This window comes from Lutra lutra, chromosome 7 (assembly GCF_902655055.1).
Source record: "Lutra lutra chromosome 7, mLutLut1.2, whole genome shotgun sequence".
In the NCBI taxonomy this organism is placed as follows: domain Eukaryota; kingdom Metazoa; phylum Chordata; class Mammalia; order Carnivora; family Mustelidae; genus Lutra; species Lutra lutra.
The window spans coordinates 5,709,939-5,737,091 of record NC_062284.1 but is presented as its reverse complement, the minus strand read 5'-3'; the positions used below and the strand labels follow the sequence as shown (position 1 = coordinate 5,737,091).

At 58.3% G+C, this 27,153-nt stretch overlaps 3 protein-coding genes across 3 annotated transcripts in view; 2 read left to right on the top strand and 1 right to left on the bottom strand.

The window, feature by feature from the left end:
- The window catches only part of WDR93 (WD repeat domain 93), a 50,008-nt gene extending 48,529 nt beyond the window's left edge, over window positions 1-1,479 (top strand). Inside the window, exon 18 of the mRNA XM_047736958.1 lies at window positions 1,252-1,479. Within this exon, the coding sequence (XP_047592914.1) occupies window positions 1,252-1,307 (56 nt within the window). The 3' untranslated portion in view covers window positions 1,308-1,479. The remainder of the gene's footprint in view (window positions 1-1,251) is intronic.
- A 3,080-nt stretch (window positions 1,480-4,559) lies between these two features.
- MESP1 (mesoderm posterior bHLH transcription factor 1) lies at window positions 4,560-6,728 on the bottom strand. The gene is made up of 2 exons (XM_047737894.1): window positions 5,316-6,728; window positions 4,560-4,993 (listed from the first exon to the last, which is right to left on the bottom strand). Exons 1-2 carry the CDS (start codon window positions 6,003-6,005, stop codon window positions 4,919-4,921), a joined length of 765 nt encoding a protein of 254 aa, XP_047593850.1. The 5' UTR covers window positions 6,006-6,728; the 3' UTR covers window positions 4,560-4,918.
- Window positions 6,729-21,258: 14,530 nt separating this feature from the next.
- MESP2 (mesoderm posterior bHLH transcription factor 2) lies at window positions 21,259-23,514 on the top strand. The gene is made up of 2 exons (XM_047737604.1): window positions 21,259-22,107; window positions 22,952-23,514. Exons 1-2 carry the CDS (start codon window positions 21,259-21,261, stop codon window positions 23,216-23,218), a joined length of 1,116 nt encoding a protein of 371 aa, XP_047593560.1. The 3' UTR covers window positions 23,219-23,514.
- The last annotated feature ends 3,639 nt before the right edge of the window (window positions 23,515-27,153 follow it).

Here is a 27,153-nt window from a genome sequence, read left to right as displayed (position 1 = left end):
CCTCTTGCTCCACCCGCCAGGCACCGTGGCCACTCTCTTTTGAGGTGAGGGAGGAAAACTTAGGATGGTGGCCATGACCTTCCATACACTGAATGGGGCAGGGAACGAAGGTTTACGGGACACCATTGTGATTGTGGGCTCGACCTGTGCGCCTCAAGTGACCTTGTGAGATGGAGATATTGTCATCATCCGTATCTCCCAGAAGGGGAGTTGAGACTCAGGTTACACGGCCTGGAACAGCCTGGATCAAGTCCTAAAAGACTTCTTCATCAGCAAGTGTCAGAGACTCAAATGAACTTTCAGGTTGGCTCATGTAATGTTAAAAATCCGGGTGTGATTCTTTCCCCGCGGCTGGGTCCAGGTGTTGGACTCTTTCCAACTCTGTTTTGATTCCCCTTTCTGGGAGGCCCTCTGCTCGGCTGGCAACGTGACCGCCACCACCACCCACAGCGAGTGTCCCTTTCTCTACAGTTCCAGCAAAGTCCGAAGCCTGCTTCTCACTGGTCTGAATGTGGTCACATTCTGGAACCACTCAGGGGCTGACTATGCAGGCCTGTGGCATGGGCCCATCCCTGGAGGGACATGGAGGTCACGCCCACCCAAACTAAGGAGGGCAGAGCTGTCTGAAGACAGGAAAATGCCAGGTCACAAGGGAAGAAGTCAGGAGGGGTGCTGGGCTGGCCCTGTCCTCCTTCTTCCAAGTCACGTGCCACCCAAACCAGGCCACCTCCTCAGTTGCCCAGTGTGTGGGGGGAGAGCAGGGAGGGGTGAGGGGAGCTGGGACAGTCACAGGGAGCCTCCTAGGACAGGTACATGGGAGGGGGTATGGAGGAGGGCAGAGGACCCCAGGCCCAGCAAAGTGCTGGGAAAATGGGCAGATGAGGCCTGAGCAGCACTGAGCTGGGGACCCATGGCCCTAGCCACCCCCCCCCCCAGGGCTGGTGTACCACCAGGGCTGAGCGGGCGGTGCCAGTGGTCCCCAAAAGAGGTCCTTGCCCACTGGGTGACAGAACCCCTCAGAAGCACCAAGAACCTTGGGATTTCTCAGGGGAATGTTAGAACTAATATCAGTCAAAGGAACGCCCCAGGTATCATAGGACACATCACACACAGGGTTGTGCAAACGCAGGGATGATCTCTGGTGAGCAGGCTGGGCAGAATGGCTCCTGGCCTCACCCAGGACAAGCAGGGCTTTGCAGTTAGGCCCAGCTTCCCTCCCCAGCCCTGGGTTACCCTCCTTCTCCAGTTACTGGCAGTTCCAGAATCCTAGCGCATCCGCGTGCCCCACAGATGGCCCTGTTTACTGAGCAACACGTGGCCAGAGGGACGTCTGGGCTCGGCCTCCTCCAGGTGCGCCACACAGGCGCACAAGGCCTGGCCCGGCCTCAGTCCTATCACCTCCCATCCGCGGACAACCCATGACCACCACCCCCTGTCTTCCCCCGGGGTTCATACAGTGACCCATGTAGCCTGCCCTTGAATCAATGGCTTAAATATGAAACCATCAGCTGTCCCTCCATAGGACGCAGCCCGTCAGCATCAGCGCCCACACAGTGTGGCCTTCTCAGTGAGAGCAACATCTCCGCTCGGCAAGCAGAGGCAGCTTCCTGCTATGGCAAGAACACCAGGGGCCAAGGTACATGAGGGGCCTGGTTCTGTCCTCCCGACACACACACACACACACCTGCGCACCCACGTGCCTGCCAGGACGATCCCAGAGACCTGATCCGTCAACCACCACCAGCCACGGGTGTCCGCGCCCCACCAGCTCTGTGAACAACTCCCTGTTCTCTGTGCTGCTGTGTCCCGCTCTGGAAAACAGGTCTAACTCCACACACCTGCCCCTCACCTGTGGCTCCCATGCTCAACCCACGTGAGGTCAGTTGTTGAATTTGCAGCCCTCGACACGGAGCCTGGCTGACGGGAACCGCTCCGTGGGCCCGTGCCCCATGGGTTCTGAGCCGGCCAGCTGTGAACGCAGCTTCTCAGGAAGGAGGCAGCACCCGCCAGCGGCCCGGTGGGGCTCCCTGGGCTCAGCCGGCCTCTGGCTCCGGCCTCCCAGCAGGCACGCGCCCTCCCCACCCAGCCAGGGCCTCAGGTGATGGAGGGGGCGCTACCCAGTACCCTGGGTCCCCGTCCTCGGGACAGACTGGTGTTCACCTGTGTGCACGCCCCGGGAGGCTGCCCTCCCATCGGGGGCCCAGTCCGACGCTGCCGCTGGCCATCTGCTGGGGCGTGTTCTTAGCCTCTCCTTCCTCCACTTTTCCCAACCTCACCCTGGCCCCAGCAGCTGCCACTTTCACAGGCCGGTTAGCTGAGAACTGAGAGTCGCCTACCTGGACGCTGCTGGCCATCCCAGTGCCTCGAAACGGGGACGCAGGCTCTCCTCCCGGCGCGGGGGCCACAGGCGCAGGAGCGGTGCGAGGAGAGCCCTTCCCAGCCCCAGCCCTCAGTCTTATTAGCAGAGACGCGCTAATGAAAATTCACACCCGGGTGCTAACAAACACCGGGCCACGGCCGGCTCCGAGAGGGAGGCGAGGCTCTCCGCAGGGGAGGGCGCTGGCCAATGAGCTCCACTTACCTGTGAAAAGACTTGCTAATAACTTTAATTCCCCATCCTAAACCGCAGGGCCTTTGGCATGCAAACAGATTTTCTAAATTGGCCAGGCCCCTGGAAAGGCCTTCCCACTCGGCTCCGGTTAGGGTCCTGGGAGGGGAGGTGTGGGAAAGGGGGTGGTCAGCGGAGGTGTGAGGTCTGCCCCCCTGCAGGGCCTCTGCTTTCGGATCCCACTCTCTGCGGCCAAATGTTGGCCAGGGTGCGCCCCGCCGCCAGAATGACACAGCCGTGCTGCCCGCCCGCCCACTCTGAGTACCCCCCACCTTCCGGGCCCAGCCGAGCGCTGGAAAGGATCTCTGAGATGGTTTCAAAACAAACCTATCAGTATCCAATGCTAAACAGCCCCGGGTGTGTCCTTGCAGGGGACCATCCCTGGGCGATAAGAAGTACCGATGCCCAAAACCACGTGGCTAAACCCTGAAAATGCTCTGACAGGGGAAAGAGGCCGGACACCGGGGGGCTTCGTGTTGTGCGGTTCCTCTCATGCAAAATGTCCCGAACAGGCAGATCGACGGAGGCCGGAAGGAGCGGAGTGTGCTGGGGTGGGGGGATGGCGTAATGGGGGAGTGCCTGCTAATGGGCACAGAGTTTCTTTGGGGGGTGGTGGAAATCTTCTCAGTTTAGGGGTGCCTGGGCGGCTTAGTCAGTTAAGCGTCTGCCTTTGCGTCCTGGGAATCGAGCCCCGCATCTGGGCTCTCTGCTCAGAGGGGAGCCTGCTTCTTCCTCTCTCTCTGCCGCTCCCCCGTTTGTGCTCTTTCTCTCTCTTCAAATAAAATCTTTAAAAAAAGTTCTCAATTCAGACAGTGGTGATGGGTGCATAACTCTATGAATACACTAAAACCACTGAATTATAAAGTTGAATTTGATGGTACATAAACTGTATCTCAATAAATCATTTATAAAAAATAAATACGAAGGCCTGTATTTCAAAGATGCTTGAGGGAGAGGGGAGAGCTCAGTACCCATCCACAGAGGGCCTTTGGGCGAGGCTACTTCCCCTGGCCTCACCCCACCCCCCACCTCGCCGACATCTGACTGCTTCCTATACCCCTTGAGCAAGGCCAGGGTCAAGGCTTTCCTCTTCCCCATGCAGCACATCCCTGATCAGAATCCAGCAGTGTAGTCAGGAGTGTGGTTCCAGGTCAGCTGTGTGGCTCCAGAGGCAACCCCCATGAGTCTCTCTACCCCAGCTAGGCCGCCGGGAGGTCACAGTTACACGAACCCGGGACTGACTCACTGATGTTAGTTTATGTCCCTAAACCACCAGGGAGAGAAATCAGAGCGAAGGAGATGAGAAAAACCCCAAGGTCTAGGCCATGATGCTATAGCACAGGGGGAGAAAGGGCTTGGGACGCCTGACATGAACCCTTGGTAGCTGGTGTCCCCTCAGACCGCAGAGCTGGCAAAATCCTACTGGGGATGAGAACTCAAGATTCTGAATTCATATCAGGACTCGAGTGCCCATCCTTGGTTTATTCTTCTGTAAGATGGTGATTTGGGTATAAATTGTGTAAAGGACCTGATACACAGAAAGTATTAACAGCAACGTATTTTTTTTTTTAAGATTTTATTTATTTATTTGAGATAGAGACAGTGAGAGAGAGCATGAGCGAGGAGAAAGTCAGAGAGAGAAGCGGACTCCCCACGGAGCCGGGAGTCCGATGTGGGACTCTATCCTGGGACTCCAGGATCATGACCTGAGCCGAAGGCAGTCCTCCAACCAACTGAGCCACCCAGGCGTCCCCAGCAACGTATTTTCTGCAGAGATCCTTGGTTTTACCCAACTCCCACCAGGTTCAAAGAAAAGATGGACAGACCCTCATATGCAGCAACTCCCCCTTCCAGGCTGAACTTGGGGAATGGGAGATGCTAAGCCAGGGCTGGGGGCAAGGAGGAAAGGGTCTGAGCCTGTGTGCTCTGAGGGCTGAAGTCGGCAAGAGACCCTCTTGATTCTTCCAAGTTCTTCTTTGGAGAGGGGGAGGGAGCTTTGTGCCCATGTAGAGGAAGAACAGGTCAATGGACACCAGCACGTTTATTCACAAATAAATAAATACATACTAGGCAGGCACCCCCTGCCGGCCTCCCAGGGTCTACCTATAGGTCCCTCCATTGAGGGAGGGGCTGGGGAGGACCGTCCTGGGTGGGGACAGGCTCTCCCTCTCAGGAACGCGTATGCCAGTATCACAGGGGCCCCCTCCCAGGAAAGGGAGTCTGGAGAGCGGCCGTTTTGAAGGTGCTGAGGCCAAGAAGGCCTCAATGCTCATAGACAGGGTGTCAGTTACAGGGCGTCACTTCAACGATTCAGGCGGGCGGCCACTCCAGCGGCGAAAGGGGCATCCAGGTTTCCAGCAGGGCCAGCACGTCGCCAGGAAAGAGCTGCGGGGAGGGAACAGTTTTATCATCCGCGCTGGCTGCCCCATGTGGGTGTCCGTGCCCAGGGGTTCCCCTCTCAGGGGACCTTTGGCGGGGAACAGGCCCCTGTTCCCGGCGTGTCCTCTCCCTCCCGTCCCCGCTTGAGCGCCCGGGGACACACCAGTTACACTACTCGGGACAGCACGCAGATCAGGCAGGCTGCCGGTGGGGGTCCCGCGGTGTGAGTGGCCCCGCAGGGGGAGCTGCGCGCCCGGCACGAGGACAGCAGGTAGCACCGCCCACGACGGCGCCGGGAGGGAGTCCCGCGCGGGAAGAAGGTACTCACCGGGGACAAGGGGTCCAGCTCCATTGCCTGCGATTCCGGACACGCCTCCTGGTCGCAGAGCACCGGCGGGTCTCGAGGCTCGGGAGCCGCTAGTGCTGCGGGACAGGCGGGCGAGGACTCCCACGTCGCGGCGGAGCCCAGCACTGGGGCGCGCGCCGGCGCCTGCACCTGCGCGGGGCCGCCGTCGGGGCAGAGCGGGCAGCCCCGAGGGGTCGCCGCGTCGCTGCGCCGCCGCCGCCGCCGCTGCCGCAGGCTCTCCTCGCTGAGGCCCAGCACGGCCGACAGGTGGCCGATGTAGCGGATGGCCAGGCGCAGCGTCTCGATCTTGGTGAGGGTCTGGCCGGCGGGCGCGACGGACGGCGGCAGGAAGCGGCGCAGCTCGTGCAGGGCGCGGGCGAGGGTGCGCATGCGCAGCTTCTCGCGCTCGCTGGCGCTCTGCCGCTGCCCCGAGCCCAGGCGGCTGCCGCGGGCGCCGCGCCTCCCCGCGCTCCGGACTCGGGGGGCCGCGTGGGCGCCGGGCTGCCCGAGGCTCGGCTCGGGGCTGCCGGCCAGGACGCTGCCCCAGGAGTCCGGGGACGAGGCCGGGGAGCACCCGCAGTCCCTGTCGGAGGGCGGCGGAGGCCGAGCGGGGGCCCATCCCGGGGAGAGGAGCCAGGACTCGGAGAGCGGCGGGCATAGGGACTGGGCCATGGCGGCGGTGGCGCGTCTGTGGGCCGGCGGCCGGCGACCGCTTTATCCAGAGCCCGAGGTGTGAAGTGGCCCCTTCCAGGCCGCATCAGCACTTCAAAGCGGGCTCGGGGGCCTGGAGGGGGCGGGGCCTGGCCCTTTGAACCAACGGGGGTGCCAAGGTGCCGGCCGAGGGCTGCCCCAGGTTGGCCTCACCTGGGTCCTCGAATGGGCACCTGGCCCAGCCGCTCGGGCTCTTACCTGCACCTAGTGGCCCGAGCTGCCTGGCGTGTTGGGCCAGGTTAATGGAAGCGCGGTCAGGGAACTGGACGTATAGGACCTAGATCTGGGCTGCCTTCACCTGTTGGGACCTTATGCAGATTCTTAACGTTTTCTTGCAAATTTGTTCCCAGTTTGTACAATGGGGAGCCTTGGGGGCATGCTGCAACCAGATCTGTAGAATCAGTAGGATGGGAACCCTGAATGGGGCCCTGATCCCTGCTAGAGGTGAGAGGAATAGTAACCCATTTCTGCTCCTGGACATGGCCTTACCCAGTGGTGGTGGTGGTCGTGGGACAGAGGAGGCAATATGAGGAAACTATCCCACCCCAGTCCAACAAGCTAGCCAAATCTGGTCAAGTTGCCAGACTTTCGGAGCTGGAGGAGGGGAAGCCTGATGCCCTCCAGGACACCCTCAGCCTGGCAGGATCCAGCTTGGCCTGCTGCCACCAGCTGCCACCACTGGCCTCTAGCTGGTATTCCACCACTTTGGGGGAGGCAGAGAAGACTTTGCCACTGAAATGTGAGTGGACGTAACACAGAAAAAGCATTTAACAAAATCCATACCTCTTCATGATAAAAATTCTCAGCCAGCTAGCAACAGAGGGGAACTTTCTCAACCTGATAACAGGCATCTACAAAGAACCCAAGGCTAATATCGTACTCCACAGTGCAAGACCGAATGCTTTCCCATAATGCTGAGAACAAGGCAGGGATGTCTGCTCCTACCTGGGGCTACTTAGCATTGTCCTGGAGGGCCTAGCTTATGCAATAACAAAAGAGAAATAAAAGGCATACAGACTGGAAAGGAAGAAATAAAACTGTTTCCATTTATAGATGATATGATTGTCTATGTAGGAAATCTCAGAGGACCTATGCTACCTGCCTGACCCCTCAGGAGTTTGAGTCTGTCCCTTGTCATAATAGCTACTCTGTGCACGGATGTCTGTCCTCTGCCTAGACCCTGAAGTACCTGGTGTCTAGCATCGTGTCTTCAAGAGCCTTAGTCTTTCACATCTTTCAGTGTGAGAGAGCTAATATTTCCCATCTCCATCTCCCATGGCTTCCAGCCCAGTGAGACTGATGGGTGAGCTGGTCTGTAGTAAAGGCAGCCAGGTGACTTGGTAACTTCCCTGTGGGTATCTCTGCTCACCACCATCCCTCCCCTCATTTCTTATCTTCTACTGCCCTTGGTCTCTTCTGCAGTCTGTCCCAGCAGCCCCAGAATTCTTGTGCCCATGGTCACATCCAGGAGAGGCAATGCCAGCCCACCCTCAGAGAGAAGGGGAGGAACCCATTCCCTGGGCCGTGCTGTAGACCCATCTACTCCCAAGGGGAGCCTGCTCCAGGAGGGCCTTCCTCAGCGGGAAGCTGTCAGTGGGGTCTGGGCCTTTCGGACCCTTGTCAAGGGAGGCCTTCCTGGGGCTCCAGATCCAAGCCAAGAACCTGGCATTGAAGCCCAGCTGCTGGGCCCCTTCAATGTCATTGGGCCCAAGGGGACTAACAGTTGGCAACAGGTAGAGCGTGTTGTACACTTGGATGGGACGTGGTGCAGAGTAAAGTCAGGCAGGAGGGGTGGGATCCGTGAGGGCTCTGGGCACCTTGTGGCCAACCTCCTGAATGTCAAAAAAATCCCTCCAATTCCCACAGGATTCGGATTTCCACTTTGCAGCTGATCATTGAGAAAACTCAGAAGGACCAAAAGCGCCCAGGCAATCAGCCACCCTCTTGTTTCACTGTCGTCTCTTTGAGAATCCAATACGTGCCCATGGCTAGGAAGTCCAGAGCCCAACAAGCACGAGGGTCTAACGAAGTTCATTACTGTCCTGTCTCTGGGGCCTGCAGTTCCCGGTCCAGGGGAAACTGCCAGTATTGGTGTGTCGTGGGAATGACTCTTTATTCAGCACAGAATCAACTAGACACGTTTTGGACAACAGGCCATATGTGTGGGAGGTGGACTGTTTATCCTAAACACAGCTCTGGCTCCTGAGGATTTGCACACTGGGGACCTACGATCTGACCTCCTTGGGCCTTTGCCTGGGAGGTACCAAGAGGCCAGGAGAAGGAAAGACGCGGTGGCAGTGGCGGAGCGCCTGTGACAGAAGCGCCTGTGACAGGAGTTCTGCTGTCAGGCTGCGGGAGGGCTCAGAAGTCCCCCAGGGCGTGTGGAGGCAAAGAGCCCCCAGAAAGGGCATGAGAGAGGTGCAGCAGATGGCAGGTCACCTCCGCCCCAACCTGGGGGGCCTCGGCCCCAGAGGCCGCCACCAGGGAGTCCCTCCCTCTCCTGCTGCCGCCCTGGGGGGCGGGGTCCAAAGCCAGTGTGTGCAAGGGACATTGCCGGTGGGCCCAATGCAGCCAAGATCCGGCAGAGGAGGGACCCCCTCCCCAGCCTGGAGCCTGGGCTCTACCTCCTCCTGCCAGTCGCCTTTTCCCTTTCCCCCAGGCCTCTCTCACCTTTGATCTCCTTATCAGCCAGCCTCTCCTGTGGGCTCATTTGGGAGCTGCCCCAGTTAATGAGTTCTCCGGGCAGCAAGGCCTGCAGGCCCTCCTGCCGGGGGCGAGGCCTTCACACCTCAGGGGCCTGTGTTTTGACAAGTGCCGGAGCCAGTGGCTCCTGCTCCCCTGGCCCGAGCCTGCCTTCGCCTGCCAACGTGTAAGGCTGGGAAATGAGGCCTGGGGGCAGCCCCACTGAGCAGAGGTGAGAGTTCAGTTGGGGCCCTTGGCCGGGGTGGGGGCAGGCAGGACAGGGCGGCCTCCTCTGGGACCCAGGGTAGAGCACATCGGACTCTATACGAGGCCTGGGTCTCAGCCTTCCCGCTAAGAAGACTCAGCTGGCTCCTCGGGCCTAGGCCTGGGTCCTGGATGCGGCCCCCCCCACCTCCCAGCCTCCGCGCTCTCATTTCCCGGCCAGCCCTTCTGACACAGGGGTGCTAATCAAAGGTGCTATGTCAATACTCCTCTTGTGGCCCCTAATCCCTGTCCCCGCCGGAGCCAGAGGCCCCAGGAGAGGGAAGCAGCTCTTAGCATCCGCAGGGGCGTCTCCCAGGAGGCTCCTCACGGAGGTGTCCCCGACGCCGGGGTCTTCCCACCACACTCCAGCACCAGCCTGAGAGGCAGGGCCTTCGTGGTGGTGCAGGGGGGCTGCTATTAACAAGCGGCCGCCTTGACACAGCCTAGGACACCCCCTCTGGAGTGTGGCCTGCCAGGCACCGCCTGTGTCCCGTGGGGAACTCACTGCCCATCCTCAGGCCCCAGCTTCTGCTCCTGAGCCACGGGGTAATGCCTGCCGTGTTGACATCATAAGGATCCAGTTGTCCTGCGTGGACTGGCCTTTGGCCACAGCCGTGGTCACGTTTGCTACCGTCACCTTGGCCTGGCACCGCACTGGGCGTGGCTGGGTCACAGCTCTCCGTCCTGCGGTGATGTGGCTGTCACTGCTTCCCTCTGCAGATGAGGGAATGGAGGTGCGGAGAGGTGGTCCTGTGTCACATGGCAAACAGGGGCCGAGTTGGGACCCTTTTGCCTCGGCCTGGGTCAAAGCCTGTGTTCTGTCCTCCCCACCACAGGTCCTGTCTCCTCGGGAAGACGGGAGGGGCTCCTTTCCTCCCAAAGGCTGCCCCAAGAGGGAGGGTGCTGGTGTGGGGGAGACTCCCCCAGAATCCTCAAACACCCACAACATCTTGTCACAAGTCACAGGGACCCGTGGAGATAGAAGAAGGTTTCCATGCTCTCCCTGGACCTGTTCCACCAGAGCCCCTGGCGGGACGGAGCAGGAGAATGTGGGTACGAAAAGTACAGTTGCCCCAGAATTATGAACCTCAGCCCCTTCCGAGCAGCAGCACCCTATAGTGGCCACGTCCCAATCCAGAGAGTGGAAAAGGCACTGGGAGTGCCCAGCCCCCCAGCACAGATCCTAAGCCCCCATGGGTCCCAGATGGATGAGGCCGTGGTCCCCTCGGGTCCCAGAGCAGTCAGGGGGCTCAGCAGGAAGGCGCCCAACTTCTCTTCCACCTCCCTCCTTCCCCCGCTAAGGCCCCTGAGGATCCCAGGGAGCCCCTTCCTACCAAGATCACCCCCTTTCCTCACACCTTTAACTCCTGGAGCCTCCGAGTTGGCAAGCCATATGGAATGGATTATTCTGGACCCAAGGTAATCTGATTATCCTGGTCATGGGTCAGCTGGATGGGCAGCCAGTAGGAGTCACAGGAGGCAGAGGGGTGATGAGGAGGGAGGGGGTGGCAAGAAAGGAGAGAGATCTGGCAGATTCCAGGAAAGACTCCCAGGGAGATGCACAATCTCTGTGGTTCTGGGAGCAGGGCTGAGAACCCGGGGTACGCAGATCGCGCCACTCTTCGGGGAGTCACACTTACACTCCTCTGCTTCACCTGGGTAAGTGGAGGAAGAGCTAAGCTTTATAGTGTAATGTGGGGAAACTAAGGCAGAAAGGGGTTAGGGAGCTGAACTAGCCCAGAGTGGAGATGCAGACGTGTGAATGGGGGCGAGGGGCGGGGTGCGGATCCTGTCACATGGCACCTTGGTTTCTCCAACTGTAAAAAGGAGTCTAGACCTGCCGACCTCCTGCTGAGATGTTCGGGGGGGGGGGGGTGGAGACTGTACGCCCTGCTTGGAAGGCTCCCATCTCTGGCCAGCGGTTGACCCTGGGTCCACTGGAGTAGACCAGGTCCGCGAATTTCCAGCCATCACCAGCAGAGGGCACTGCCCAGCCACCCGGGGTCCGGGGATATGAGCAGGGCACACCTACCTCCAGGAGTCAGGGGCCTCTGTCCTAGGGCCAGGGCCAGGGCCTGGGTGCGGTAGGTGGGCTGATGGACACCAGGAACCGGAGATGCGGGGCTGGCTTCGGAAGTGGGTGAAGCCACGCAGTGTCACCCTCGCTCCCACTGACCCCATTCTCACTGCTGGGGGGTTATGGGAAACTTTCGTTCGGGCCTCGCTACCCTCTGCGCTGCCAGGTGCGGCCTGTGGCACCAAGGCTGACATTTAGGGACAATTGTTTCTCACACAGCAAACGGGTTATTGACTTGGGGAGTGTGGCCACCTCCCTCAGTTTACTTTCCGTGAATGCAAGCTGCTGCGTCTCCCTGTGCAGGCAGGACCCCTGACTCACTGAGGGTTGGCCCTGTCGGGCTACCGTGCCCGTGTAAACTCGGGGACATCTGAGGGGACACAGACTCACTCTTCCACATCCCCACGTTAGCCGGGCCTGCGGCCCAGGAGCAAACGGTGCCCGGCTCACCTCCTGTCCTGAGCCCCAGGGCTGTCAGAAGGCAGGACTTGCCTCACTCTGGGCTGACCTTCGGCCCTGGGGCCCAGGGCCCTGACTCGGCCCCTGGACTCCACTGACTCCTAAAAAACAAACAAACAAACAAAAACAGGAAACAAGCTTCCTTCCTTTAAAAAAAAAAAAAAAGTGGGTGAAGTCAGCTCAGTGCCAGCGTGATAGGCTGTGTGACTCCCAGCCGGGCCACTTGCCCTCTCTGGAGCCCTGTATGCTCATCTGGCCCCTGGGAAAAACATGCATCTGTGTGCAGAGAAGCAGCGCAAGATCGAGCCCAGAGGAATGAGGAGAAGAGGAAGGGGTCAGGAGGGCAGGGCCCAAGCAGGTCTCCCCGGGCCTCTGACCTTCCTTATATACTCCCGGGAGCAAAGTCTGAAAAAGGACCCCAAGTTGATGGAAACTCTAGACAGGGGATGTGTTGGGCTCCGTGCCCTTGCCAAGTCCCTGGTAAGGATTTGCAGGTCCAGCTCAGCTGCCAACTTAGGACACCAGCCCCTGCAGAAAGCACAAGGTGGAGCTTCCTCCAGGCAGGATTCACGGCTTGCAGATCACACCACCCCTCCCTGTGCTGACTGCTCACAACAGCACGGTGAGGTGACAAGACAGTGATGAGCCCCTGCCAGGTCACTGTGGCTCAGGCCCTCAGCCAACTCCAAGGGCAGAGGAAGCAAGGGAAAGAGGGTGCCCGCAGAGGTACCTGACTTCAGGCCCAGTAAAAAGCAGAGTAGGGGCTCCTAGGACTGAGCTGGAATGCCTGGCCGGGACCTGGGGAGTGAGAAGCCTTCGGGCTGAGGATTCTTTGCCAGAGACTGGGGGACAGGGATGTCCCCAGACATAGTGGAGAACATCTAGGGGGAGGGGACAAAACTTAAATTGATCAGATACGAAATCATGTGAGAGAAGGGTCTTACGAGGTGAGTACTGGTTATTTGTGAAAGGATGAACCCACCCTCAGTTCTAGAGTTTCCCCTACCAAGAGAAATCTAAGATCCAGCCCCCGCCCTGGGAGAACACAGAGCGCCCGTCATGGCGCAGGCGGCCAGGATAGCTGGGCACCCCAAACCAGCTGAGCCTCGAGAGCCCACCTCCAGGGCTCCCCAAGGCCACCTGCAACTTCAGAACAGCTTCAGAACCTCTGCCCAGAGGGTGCCCTGATGGGAATTCATTCTGCTTAGAAAAGATTAAAGGCACAGAAAAACCAAGTCCCAGAAAAACCCATTCGGCAGCACACCACTGATAGACGCACAAACAGAACAGAGATCTGAAGCCCAGCCCCCACATGGGCAGGCGTCTGGTGGTGCCAGGCGAGTTCCAGGGGTCCACTGCGTGCATGTGTGTCTGTGCACAGCCCCGGTCTCGGGGCACCTACCCAATCTCCAACAACGTCCCAGGACTTAGCCCAAACTTGTTTGCATTCCAGCAGGTGGGCCCATGCCCCCTGGTGGCTTCTGGGGCCAGAAGACTTCGTCTTCCCTCCCAAAGCCTGGGTCGCAGGAGTGCACGGCCCTCACTCTCCCATTCTGTCCTTTCCCAGAGCTGCAGGAACACAAGTAGTCGCTTCTCTCCAGCCGGGCAGGCAGGCAAGACGTCTGGAGTCCCACATGCCAAACCCATGATGCTCCAGCTAATCCTCCCAGCAAGGGCACCCATTTCATAGAGGAGGAGACCAAGGCTCAAGGGATGGAGCCCAGGCATGGCTGGCCCTAGGCCTGAGCCCCCTCCACTGGGCCTTGCTGCCCCGGGAGCTGGACTAGGCAGTCCTGGGGCCTCGGCACGCCCTCTCACGCCAGCCTCCCTGGATCAGCCATCTTGGAGAAGGGCACCGGGCCAGCTGCGCAGCTTCTGCCCCTCTCCTTACTCAGAATGTCTGTGTTCCCACTGCCTCCCTCCCTAGGAGTCCCAGCTCACCAGTCAGTAGCCTTTTGAACACCCACCTCCTCCCACTTGCTAGTCCTCTGCCTCTCCCACATCTCTGGGCGGGGGCCCCAGCCTACCTGCACTGCCCGGAGCTGGGGGGGCGGGGGGTGGCTTCCCACTCCCAGATGCCCACCTCATCCCTCTGCCAGGAAGGCCACACCTCTGCTTGGAGAATACCCACAACTCTGGGTCTCCTCCCTACTTCCTCCTGGGTCCTGCCCTGATCACTTGGCTGGGTCATGTCCCTCTGTGGCCCTGGGCTCCCGGCACGCTAGGCCAAGTTCTAGATTCCCAGAGGGCTCGTCCCTCCCCAGAGCCTCCCCTCGGCCTGGGGCAGAGTTTCCCCATCGTGCCTGGTGCCTGGCCTCCGTGGATCTGAATCCTGACTCTGGGGCATGAAGGCTGAGGAGCTGACTTCTCTGGGCCTGGACTGTCCAAGCATGGGGAGAATGACAGGCCGGAAGTCATGGGATCTGAGCAGTGATGAGGCTACGGCAGGTTGTGGTGGGCACGGTGTGGTCTGGAAGGACTCAGAAGACCAGGCGGTCAGGAGGCCCTGTCAGGATGACCTTGCCCGGGTGGCTTCGGTCTCTGGGCCCCCTGGTGACACTGATGGCACTGCCGGGCAGGACCTTGTCATGCACCAGCCCCCAGAGCCAGGAGAGGGGACGGGGGCTCCTGTCTTCCCCCACTCCCCGCTTCCTCCTCCCCATCCCCAGTACACAGGCCCTCCCTCCTCCCTGAGCCTCCTGGGGTGGGGACCTGCAGCCTCCCACCCCCACCCCAGAAGGGCTTTCTGGGGTTTCTGAGAGGACCTGCTGCCTGTTTTGGAGGCCCCCGAACACCGTGGTTCCCAAGTTGACACCTTCCGCCTGGGGGGAGGTGGCCTTGTGTCAACAGGCCGAGAGGAGGTGTGAAGGCGGCCACAGTGGCCCGGGGGCAGGGGGGGCTGGCCTGGCACTTTCTGCTCCCCAGTAATGAGAATACCACACGCCGCTGCAGCCCCCCGTGTGCCCAGCCTCTCCTTCCCTCCCATGTTCCCACACCCAGGGCTTGGCAGGAACCCTAGGGGGAAGCAGGCGAAGAAGACCCAGGGGGCAGAGGCCAGGCCTTCCCCAGGCTCCAGGTGCTCGGACCTGCTCCCGGGGACCCTGCACAGCCTGCCCAGGGGAAAGAGCAGCTGCGGGACTTCCAGGAGCGGGGCTGGGGGCGAACAGACGGGGGCCTGTGCTGAGACACCAGGAGCAGGCTGGGCCGCCGTCACTGGCCTCCAGCAGCCTCTTGCAGAGCCGGAGTTGACTGAGCACGTTCAGCGGCCAGCCTGGGCCTCTGTGCCCTTCTCCTGGGACTGCTGGCCTGGGGCGAAGTCTGGGCAAGTGCCCTGGGGAGGATGATTCTCCTCACCTGTATGAAAGGATCGTGGACACCGGACTGCACCCCACTGGCCAGCCGAGCCAAGGGTCGTGGTGACTTGATGGCTCCAGGTTGCCCTGAGGAGGCCCGCTAAGCCAGACTTCAGGCACAGAGAACAGGGGAGAGAGTGTCAGGGTTGCTGAGGACCTGGGAGGCCTCGGTGTGCACCCCCGCCCAAGACAGCCTGCAGGGGCCCCGGTGGCTCCTCGCCCTCATATAGCTGGGAGCCCTGAGGCGGCCGCCCCACCCTCTCCCTCATTCTTGGCCTCAGCTCTGAAAGTACCTCAGGGGTTGTCTTGTCCAATCCCCTCATTTTATGGGGCTTGTCGGTGTTGGCAGAGGCAGGCACAGCCATCCACCCCAGCTCCTGCCTGTGCCTAGCATGTACTCATCTGGCCTCTTCTTGATCACCTCCACAAACAGGCCACTCACTCCCTCATAAGACAGATTTTCCCATCTTAGGAAGTTCTTCAGTCTCCCTGGAGTATTTCCTTCCAGGCACCCGGACACAACCATCCTATCCTATCCTGAAGTTTGTGTTTTGTGCACAAAACATCCCCAAGTCCTTCGACTATTTCTCTGGTGACCTGGCTTGAAGCCTTGTCACTAACCTTGCCATCCACGGCTAGGGCCTGTTTCCTTCCATCATGAATAGTGGCCCCCACATTTGACCACTTACTCGGGCAATGACCATCCTGCAGAGCGAACAAGAAACAGTCACCTCTTTGAGGAAGACCCTGTTTCTCAAAAATGGAATGACCTTGTTTTCCACGCGTGCTGCTGGTTACGAGCCACCCGACCCCCAAACTGTGGGAGGATTCGTGGAGCTCTGGGGATCCTACCTGATTTGATCTGGTAGGGCTGCTCCTGCCTGTCAGCCTCTCTCTAGATCCTGGCTGTTATCCAATTCGCTTGCTGCGATGGACCCTACACCCACGTAGACCAATTCATATCTTCATTCAAGGTCATAACAATGCCCTTGACGAGGCTGGGAACAGAGCCGGTGGCAGCGCCGCCATAGACCTTCCTCCGGGTGGACACGCAGCCACTCATCTGTGGGAACATCGAGTCTGTTATGAGCTCATTCAACCGCCATCCAGCTTGTGGCCCTATTTGTTGACAGGGATACCCTGGCACTTCTTCCTTATAAGAATCATGTGTGGCCGCTCATGAACACCCGAATGTCAAGGACTTGAACAAACCGGTGATTTGTTTTCTCTCACGCTGAAGAAATTCAGGGACACACAGTGCTGGGCCGGTATGGTGCTTACACATAGCCCTCAGTGCCCCAGGCTTCTGTCAGCCCCGTCACCCTCAGTGGACGACTTCTGTCCTTGGGACCGTTTCGGTGTCACCAAATGGTTGCTGAAGTTCCAGCCATCAGATGTTCCAGGAAGAAAACATAAGGGGTTAGGAAACATGGGAGTGTACCTCTCTGCTTTAAAGAGCTTTCCTAGGGGCGCCTGGGTGGCTCAGAGGGTTAAAGCCTCTGCCTTTGGCTCGGGTTGTGATCCCAGGGTCCTGGGATCAAGCCCCACATCCGGCTCTCTGCTCAGCGGGGAGCCTGCTTCCTCCTCTCTCTCTCTGCCTGCCTCTCTGCCTACTTGTGATCTCTGTCAAATGAATAAAAAAATAAATTTAAAAATTTTAAAAATAAAGAGCTTTCCTAGAAGCCCCATCCAGTATTTCCGCTAACATTTCATTGGCCGTTCCGTGAGCAAGAAAGCCTGGGAGACGTGTTTTGGCCGGGCACACTGCCACCCACAATAATTCACAGTCCTGTTATTTAAAAAAGATATAAGAACAGGGGCGCCTGGGAGGCTCAGTGGGTTAGGCCGCTGCCTTCGACTCGGGTCATGATCTCGGAGTCCTGGGATCGAGCCCCGCATCAGGCTCTCTGCTCAGCGGGGAGCCTGCTTCCTCCTCTCTCTCTGCCTGCCTCTCTGCCTACTTGTGATCTCTCTTTGTCAAATAAATTAAAAATCTTAAAAAAAAAAAAAGATATAAGAACAGAGGCTGTAACAGATGCTATGTGTGCAACTAGAAGGGTCTGCCATACTCGTGAACATTCTACTGACCACGTTTCCCTGACCTAGCCACCTCTTCCTCCCAGCACAGGAAGGAGAGGGTGAACCCAGAGCCAGTGGCCTGCTGAGAACCAGAAGTTAATCACCTTTTCCAAGAGCATACAGCTGCGGATGTCCCTCCTTGCAACAGGAGAGTAGGATGAGGAAGGGAGGAGAGCCCCCCGTGGGGCGGGGGCCCAGACCCACTTGCTCACCAAGCACCATGCACCTGGGGCACGTTCCTGCATAGAGGGAGAAATGCTTGAGGGTTCCAGAAGCAAGCTGGACAAGCACCTGGGCCAGGACCCGGCCCATCAGAAGCAGGTTCAGATCCTCCATTTCCTAGCCTTGGCTGGGCTGAGCTGGTGGGCTCCGGATCCAGGCATCTGAGCTTTCCCGTTCCCTCTGCCCTGCAGCTGTGGTGACCCCCGCTGCCGGCCAGGGGCTGGAAAGCCCTGCTAAGGACCACCACCCCGCCATCCTCAGTCCACAGAGGAAAAGGGTCGCAGGTAGAGGAGGGGGGTGGGGCAGGATGCGCCTGGCCTGGTGCTGGAGTCTCGGGAACAGAAACAATCGCCTTCTTCTAGGGCCAAGACTAAAAGACCCCAGCCCCCCCCCCCCCCCGGCCTAGTCCTTTACCTACTTCATTCTGCTGCCCCTGAACTTGCCATAAGCAAGACCCTCACATGTAGCCTCTGTGCTGAGTGCTATGACAGGCGTCATCTTTATTTACCCCAACAGTCACCCTGGAAACCAGAATCCTCCCCTTCGGAGATGAGAAAACACACGGAGTTGCCCACATTCTCACGGCTTAGAAGGGTGGGGCTGGGACTCTAAGCCCACGGCAGTCCGATTCCACGGCCCAGCCTCCTCACCATCAAGCAGCACAGCCTCCCTGTGCTAAGCGCAGGCCCAGTGAGGCTGGGGGGGGCGGGGGATTCACTTTGGCTTCCCCTCCTGATGAATGGGGCTGGTCGACAGTGCGTCCCCGAGCTTCCAGAGCCTGGCTGAGGGGCCTGGTGAAGAGCCCGGCTAGAACCTACAGTCCAGCGTCCCAGTCAGTGTGAGGCCCGGGCTCCGGGGCCAGCCCAGACCCAGAGAGGAGGCCAGGCTATCCTAGCGAGGGAAGTAGAGCAAGCAGGGGGCTGGCTCTGCGCTGGCCGTGGCTCCCTTACTCACCAAATCCTTTCACAGGAAACCCCTCCCGGCTGGCTCTGAGGGCGGGCATAATCTTGGATTTCGGACCCTTCCTAGAGGTCACAAGGCCATTCCACCTCTCCAGCTCTACCTGCCTGTGCACAAAGCAGTGTTATTTGGCAAAAAATAAACGCACACTAATGATGCATCAGTAAGAGCCTGACTGGGGCACACGGGCTATAGAATAGGATAGAAGAATTAACAGAGATGAGTCAGAAACTCGGTCCCAGCAGCACATTCATCTGAAACTTCAGGATCCAGATCAGGAAACACACAAGAAACCTGACGGATCTTGTCTGTCCCTCTCAGTTACACATAAAACAATTCCCAGCCGGTACAGCCCTGAGTGCAACCGAAAAAGTGTAGGATCGACTGTTTTCTAAGTCCCCGCCGCCCTTAGGAAAAAATTAGGTTTTTGTTGTTGTTGTTCTAACTTGGTTTAAATCCTTTTAAGTCGTACTGCGTGACTTCCTACTTCTTTCCAGAGAAAAGCCTGCTTGGATTCAAGGTCACTGTTAAGTGAGTCACCATTTTCCCGTGCTGTGGACAAACTAGAAATTTCCTCTGCTCCTTCACGGCAGCTAGGATCACCTAAACAGGGGTTGCCCTGACCAACGTCGTTCAATGCCAATTATTCCCTCAACATCAAGTTAGAGCGGTGACTTGGGCACATTTTCTCTGATACTTAAAAAAAAAAAAAAAGTCCTGAGCAGAAAGTGGTGTCATCTCCTCACTGAAGGTTTGTCTGCGCCTCCTGCCATTTTCCTTCCGGTTACAGGGATCTGCTCTAATGTTCGTATAATGTTTAAATGTTCATCCATTTAAATCGCCTATGACCCTCTAGGAGTCGGCTGGTTCTCTCCTGACAGGGCTTGCCGTAAGACATGCTGTTGACTGAAACAAAGCAAGTGACAGGGTCCCCCAGGGGGGCTCAGCCGGCTAAGCTTCCCACTCTTGATTTCAGCTCAGTTCATGATCTCAGGGTCCTGGGATCGAGCCCTGCATCAGGCTCGGTGCTGGGCGTGGAGCCTGCTTGGGGTTCCCCCTCTCCCTCTGCCTCCCGGGCAACACCTCTGTCAGGCTCCCTGCTCACCAGGGGGGTCTGCTTCTCCCTCTGCCTCTGCTCCACACCCCCCCACCATTCATATGTCTTCCTGCTCTCTCAAATAAATAAAACCTTAAAAAAAAGAAAGAGAGAGAAAGAAAGAAAAGCAACTTACAAACAGGTCGCGATGTTCCCTCATTTACATACGTGGCCGTGTGGGCCCGCCGCACGTGACAACCTGAGAGCTGCTACCTTTGCTGAAGGACCCTAGCTTTACCTGTACGCTCCCACTGTGGCCAAAGAGAATGTATTCCTTATGTAATTTGTGTAACTAAATGTTTCTTTGTAGGCACAAATACTACAAGGCCATTATTTATTACTTCAAGTGGATACAAGGCCATCTATCCCAGAAACATCATCATGTTGACCTTCCGTTATTGATGGCCCGCTTTTTTTTCCCCCCATGTCACACTTCTGCTCTAAGGTCCATCTGGCAATCCTACTTCTTAGCCTGGCCCCAGCCAAGCTGTGCTCCCGCTTTCCACATCAGCGCCGCTGCACACTGTCCCGGAAGGCCCTTAGCAAGTCCCACTGCCAGGCCTTTCCTTAAGCAGTTCCCGCAGCCCGAATGCTTCCTACCTGCCTCTCTCCTTAACTAAGTCCTACTCATGGTTCAAGGCCCAGCGGCAACCTCTCCAGCCCTGTGGCCAGAGCCCTATAGCCCCTGGCCCTCATCTGGCCCTTAGCCTCAGAGTTCAGCCCTTTGCCTCAGAGTTCAGCCCTTTCTCCGAAGATCACGAAGGACACTGATGCCTCCTTTAAACTGTCATCACCGCTGACTGCTATCTCCAGGTTTATATTATGAGACTGTAACAACGGTCCTATGAGTTGATACTATAATCATTATTTATAGAGCCCAAGTTCAAGCTCAGACAGGTTAAAGGCCCAGCCCAAGGGCACACAGCCAGTTAGGGAACACAGCCTGTTCACTTGCCTCTCAGCACAAACCTGAAATGTCATGAGAGCCGAGACCACAACTAACTTGTTCGTGCTGGTGTGCCCGACCTTTACCAGTCGCTAAATAAATACGAAGTAAATGATTAATGGCTGCAGCATCTGGAAATGTAAGCACCTTCCTTACGGAGTGATAGCGGCAAACATTCCGCTCACCTGCCGGGCCCAGAACTGAACGGTTCCAGATGGTTCCGCTGAGTACCAGCAGACACCCCAGGTGGTGGGTGGTCTGTAGTATTAATGCTAGGAGATTGAAGGAAACTTGTCAGAAGACGTAAGTAACTTGTCCCAGGTCACACAGCAAATGGACTCAGGCCTGCCTGGGGGGCTCACCTTCCCCTATTTTCATCACCCACTGCTTCCTATCCCTCTTCTCCAGGCTGCTCTAGTTTTCAGGGGCGGAAACTATCTGTGGGCAGTGAGATGACTTTCCTCCCACTATTCAGCAAACCAGCCAGTATAGGTTCTGGGAGCAAACCAGGGATGAAGCACCTGTACGTCCCCCTACTTCCACCCCACCCCTCATCATTGTGGACACATCCCTCCGGGCTTGTCTTGCCGCCTTATCCAGCACACCTGTAGACAGTGAGTGGAAGTTACTGGACACCCGCCCCCTCCCACTGGGAGGCTAGTGATGAGAGAGGCGGTCCCTCTTTACATGGGTCCACTCTTCACATGAGGGACCGCCTGGCCATCCCTAACAATGGCACTGCCCACCCCTGTCGGGCCTGGGCACTCACCACGCACGAGCCCGGGTGGGTGGGAACTCGGTGAGAAGCTTAGCAGCTCCATCCAGATGCGAATTGTTCCTCCCACACTTCCCGGGCTGCAGGGGCCTCCATTAGAGCCCCTGAGGAGTCAGAATCCACACCTCCGCAAATGGGCCCGCTTTCCCAAGGCCCCCCTGCCCAGGCCTTCCCTGGGCTCTGTGGGTTTTGACACCTCTCTGTAACCTGGCAGGGGGCCACCTCTCACCTTTGGTCCAGATAAAAGCTCAGGCCTGGAGGTGGCCGGCCCAGCCTCTCAGAGCCCACTGCAGCCCCCGCCATGGCCCAGTCCCCTCCTCTGCACAGCCTCCTGGGCCACGACCACTGGATCTTGCCCCAGGGCTGGGGCTGGGCCGGCCACCCGGACTCCACGTCCCCGGCCTCCTCCTCAGACTCGTCGGGCTCGTGCCCCTGCGACGGCGCCCGCGGCCCCTCGCAGCCCGCGCTCCCGGCCCGCAGCGCCCGCGCCGCAGAGGCCGCCCCGACGGCGCCAGGACGAGCCCGCAGCGGGCCGGCGGGCGGGCAGCGGCAGAGCGCCAGCGAGCGCGAGAAGCTGCGCATGCGCACCCTCGCCCGCGCCCTGCACGAGCTGCGCCGCTTCCTGCCGCCGTCCGTCGCGCCCGCCGGCCAGACCCTCACCAAGATCGAGACGCTGCGCCTGGCCATCCGCTACATCGGCCATCTGTCGGCCGTGCTGGGCCTCAGCGAGGAGAGCCTGCAGCAGCGGCGGCGGCGGCGGCGCAGCGACGCGGCGACCCCTGGGGGCTGCCCGCTCTGCCCCGACGGCGGCCCCGCGCAGGCGCAGGTGCAGGTGCAGGCGCAGGTGCCGGCGCGCGCCCCGGGCCTCGGCTCCGCCGCGACGTGGGGGTCCCCGCCCGCCTGTCCCGTAGCACTAGCGGCGCCAGAGCTCCTGGGGAGCAGGGTGCCCGACGTGGATCCCTGGGTTACACCCCCTTACTGCCCTGCGACGCAGTCGCCCACGCAACTCTCCCAAGGGCCAGCCCCTGAGACAGCCCTTTGGACAGCGCCCCAGGCCTGGTCCGGAACGCAGACGTCCCCAGAACCTAGGAACCAGGCGGTGCCCTGGACGCCGCCCCCCGCTGTCCCGGAGCTTGCTGCCGTATACCAGGTATGCGTGCAATCCCATGCCGCTCCTCTCGGGGTCGTCCCCGGGTTCATTGGGAGATGGAGGGAGTGGGTAGGCTCCAGTCTGCAGACACTGTCGTGCTCTTTAGATCCTGGTTTATCTAATCCAACCAAGTTAGTGTTAGAGAGAAGGTGAAGGGAGTGTGGAGAGGACGCTAACCTTATGGGGAATGAGGTGGGGTCCCAGGTCATTAAGGACACCACCACGGAGAAGTCTTCTCAACCACGTTAAAGAGGGGGGAATCCTCGGACTTGCTCCGGAGGCAAGATGAAAGGTAGCGAGAGGTCCTGGCAGGGAATTCGCTCCAAGTGCTCCACTAAGGTTTGGGGTGAAGGGAGGCTAGCCAGCATCAGGGGCGGTGACTGCCAGAGTAGATGGGCTTGGAGCTAGTGACCTTCTTGTTTCCTTTAAGCTTCATTTGTTCGTGAGGCCCATGAGTGGATGAATCATGGTCCATAAAAGAGCGTATTAAGAACCAAAATTTACTGCTTGATTGCTGTTTGCCCAACACCGTTCTTGGTGCTGTACATGAACTAACTCAGCCAGCCCTCCAGCAACCCTGTGTGGTCGATACTGTTATCATCACCACCATTTTACAGATGAGAAAACTGAATAAAAGAGGTTGAGTTCTTAAAGCTAGTTAGCAGCAGAGGTGGGATTTGAACCCCTGGAGCGTATCCCCAGAGCGTCACCATTTTGCTTCCCTGCATCCATGGTACCCAGAGCTGTCCAGAAGCTGCCAGTCAAGCTCCAGGGAGCATCCAGGTTCAAGGTCTCAGGACATCAGGCCGTGAGGCACTAACCAGCGCTTCTGTCTCTCTTGCAGAGTATTGCTGTGTCTCCAGAATCCTGTCTGTTGCCAGAACCCCCACCCCTCCTGTCTCGCCCAGCATGCCAGAGACTCCAACCTCAGGCCCCATGGGGATGCTGGAGTCACAGTGCCGACGTGCTCTCCAGCTCAGAGGACCAGGGAACAGTCCCTGGTTTCCAGCTTGGTGACCAAAGCCCTTCCCAGAGCTCAGGCCTGCAGCTCAGTGGCTGCCCTGAACTTTGGCAAGAAGATTTGGAGGGGGGCCACCTGGGCATCTTCTAATAGCCTTGCCTGTCCCCTTGTCAGCCAGGAATCAGCCCTCTGGTGTGCAGTGGCCCCCTCCTTTGCTACGTGCTGTGGTCTTCAGGCTGTTTTTAAGCCAAAGACCTCTTTTCCAAGTGATGTCTTCCACGGAAGTAGTGTTCGAAACAGAGCATGGGGGGCTGCCCTGGCTAGAGTCGGGGCTGGGGGAGTGACCTCTACTCCCAGGTACCCCCCAGAATGACCAGTGTCTGCAGAGCACGGCTAAGGAGCAGGAAGGTGCTGGCTGCTTGGCCACGGAGTAGGCCAGGCTGGGACTGCCGGGGGCGTGGGTTCTGGGGGTGGGGGAAGGGGGAGAGAAACCTGTACGCTTGGATTTTTGTACTTCTTTTAAAAACAACAAAAATGTGGGCTTGGTCTGTTTTTCTTCCATCAACCTGGATTTTTATTGCCTTTAGAAAAGGAAAAATGTTCCCATCCTGCAGGGAACTGTCCTGCTGCTCTCCACCCTCCCCCCCACCCCCCACCTACCCTCTCCACCCTCCAGCTCCCCTCCCACCCCACCCCCGCCCCCAGCATCTAGGCCTCCTGAGGTTGCATGTGCCCTCCCGCGCCACTCTGACAAGTCTTTATCTCCAGGGGCTGCCCTTGGCCTGCTGTGCGCGGCGGCACAAGTGGGGGTTCACGTTTGAGCCTGTTTGCTTGCCTCCAACCCATCACCACACCCTTGTCCTTTCCTCTGCACGCATTCCCGCTGACGCAAAGGGCTCTTTCACAATTATGGTGAAGCGTTTTTGAAGGATGCACGGTGGTTCACCTCCACAAGCGAGGCCTGACGTATTTGTTCCGAGGGCTGCCGTGAGGAAACAGTGCGCATGGGGTGGCTTGGAGAACAGAAACACCATTTTCTCACAGTTCCGGAGGTTAGCGTCCAAGGTCATTGTCAGCGGGGTTGGCTTTCAGATGGTCGCCTTCTCTGTGTGTCCTCACGTAGTTACGCTGGGTCTCTGTGCCTGGCTCAGCCACTTCTGGTAAGGCCCCCAGTCATACTGGATTAGGGACCCCTCCCCCCCATGAGAGTTTCTTACCTCTTTATAAGCGCTCTCTCCAAATACATTCTCGTTCTGAGGTCCTGGGGGCTAGAACTTGCCCGTGGATGTTGGGGGGACACAGTTCAGCCCAGAATACCCAGTGTGAGGTGGCAGGGAGAAAACAGCCCCCAACTAACAGGTGGATTAGAGGAAAGTAAGCCGTTAAAGCCCGGGTTGAGGATGGGAATGTAATAAGGTACTTAGGGACCACAGAGGACGGGACAGCTGGTGGGAGGTGGGGCTGACCACACTCTCTTCCTTGAGTTACCCAATCGTGTTAATGCCTCGCATTGGTTTATGCTGCCTTGAGTAAGGATAAGATGCACCTCCGGAATCTGGAGGAAAAGAATTGCCACCCGCGGTCCGTTGACAATGGCCGCCATGGGCTGGAGCCAACCGTGGTGGTGACTTCATTGTGTCTCTACTGACCAGGGTAGGGGAGAACCGCAGGATGTCGGGGGTGGGTATTGAAGGGTGTTTGCCAAGAGGGGTGAGTGGGGAGTGACCCAGGCAGAAGAAACAGCGTGTCCAGAGTTGATAGAGGTGATGAATAGGGTGGGAAAAGGAGCTCATAGACAAGGTTGTGGGGACCCCGTATGGCCTCTTTCTTGGGTGATGGGGAGGCACTGAAGGCAGGGAACTCAGAAGGAGTTGGTCAGAGGTGCAGGTGGTCCCTTTGGCTGCGTTGCCACAAAGGAGCCGGGCAGGGAGGCCATGGTCATGGTGCCGGGCTAGAGAAGGGGCAGGAAAACCACGCGCAAGCTGCCTGAGCTCTCAGCTGCACATAGGACCAGCCGTCTGACCCACTGATGTGCCCGGTGACATCAGGCAAGTCACTCCCTCTCTGTGCCTCAGTTACCCATCTCCTAAAAGAGGAACTGGTTTAATTGCCCACTGAAGTGGCTTCTTGCCCTAGTGTTCTAGGATTCAGGTTCTTACCCCAGGGCCTCCTGTCCCTAGGGGTTGCCAGCCGCAGTTGGAAGGATTAGAAAACCTTACACATGATTACATACATCGAGGAGATGGATACAGGGCATGACTAACCTGGAGGCACGTTCCACTCACCCCCTGCTCACATATAACTGAGCAAACTGAAACCTCCCTGAGCCTCAGTTTTCTCAGCTGTGAAATGGGGACAGTAAGAGACCCAGTCCCTTAGGATTCTTAGGCAGGGTACATAGTCATTGCTGAATGGAGCCACACGACCTTACAGTCCGGATGTTCCCTAACCTGGCTGCCTGCCGAGACACCTGGTTCTCGGGGCCCACCCTGAGAGCATGGGTCAGAGCAGTGAGCGGGGACTTAGAAACCTGGGGATTTAAAAAATCCTTAGCAGGTTTGGGTTCAGTGGATATTCCCCACCCCTTCATTTCATATCTGAGAAAACAAGCCCAGGCAGAGAAGCCACTTTCCCTAGCCCCCGAGCTAGGCAGGGATGCCTGACCCCTGACTCCCTATCCAGTGCTCTCTCCTTCCCTAGAAGACCCAAGGTCTTGGCTCCGTAGTCTCACAGCATCTGCAACAAAGGCTAAATTAAACAACTGCCCATCTCCTTTCCTTGGCTCCCAGGGGGTTGGTCGCTGTCGGGACAGGGAGAGGTGCTTGCTGGTCTTGTCACAGAGGGCCATGCCCTTCCAGCTCCAAGGTCAGCTCCCCCATCCTGCAAGGGCTGGAGTGGAGCCCAAGAGAGGTGCAAAGGCAGGAGAGGCGGCCAGCCAGCGTTGCCTGGGAGACATCTGGGTACAACTGGAGTGAGGGGTCCAGGAGCAGGGGTGCTTGGGCTGATCTCCCACCCCTGTCCTCAGCCTCTACACGGGAAGGTTCAATCCTGCCTCTCAGGAGCAGGAGCCCGTCACCTCCTTCCGTGGCTTCACCCTGGGCGTGCCACTCTTGACTGCCTGTCTGCTAAGGGCCCGGCAGGGGAGGAAGAGGGCGCTGCTGCCTGGGGCCTGCCCAGAACGACTGGTCTTCCCGCACCTTCCTGGGGACCCCCCTCCGTCACCAGCAATAGGAGAATGGACATTCTCTCATGATCCTTCACTGTAAAGGACATGCCTCCCGAGAAGCCTCCTGGGTAAGGGGAGGTGGGAGAACTCCCCCACCATCCCCAACTCTGCCCAGGGCCTGCCTCCCCATTGGCCCTGAGCGGTCAGCCCACCGCAGAGTGCTGGGCACAGACGAGCAGCCTGAGTTCCACTCTGGCCCCTGCTCTGTGTGCGACTTGGGGGAGGTTCTGCAGGCGGGCATCGGGCTCTGGGTGCCCTCGCTGGATTCCCGGGGACCTGATTTCCTCCAGACAGCCAGGGTGTTGGGTCCCCCCAAAATTGGGTACTCCAATAATGGGTCCGTGATTAAAGGAGCGAGACTGATACAAAGCAAAGGTCAAGCAAAGCTTTATTTCGCGCCAAGTATCAGGAATCACACCGACCGTCAAGCAGACCGGTCGGGGCCGCCCCTACAGAGAGGATGACCCCTCCCTGCTTTCCAGACTAACTTTTATAGAGCAAAGGCCAGGGAGTTGGGCCTGGCCACACACAGGTGGCCAATGAGATTATAACACGCACAGGAAACTCCACAGTGATGCTAGGTGACCAATTGAATTACAATTTACCCTAGTAGACATTTGATTTAGCCTATCACACCTTGGTTAGGATTGGCGCCAAAAGGCTCCCAAAGGGCGGGGGCCCATACTCCTTGGTAGCTAGGAGACAGTATGCGTCCCCACTGATTGAATACCTCCACCTGGTCTGACCACCTTTGTACTTGGACTTTGTTACCTGGAACTGGTTTCCCGGACTTGCTTTTATTTTATTTTATTTCATTTTAAAGATTTTATTTATTTTTTTGACAGAGAGAGATCACAAG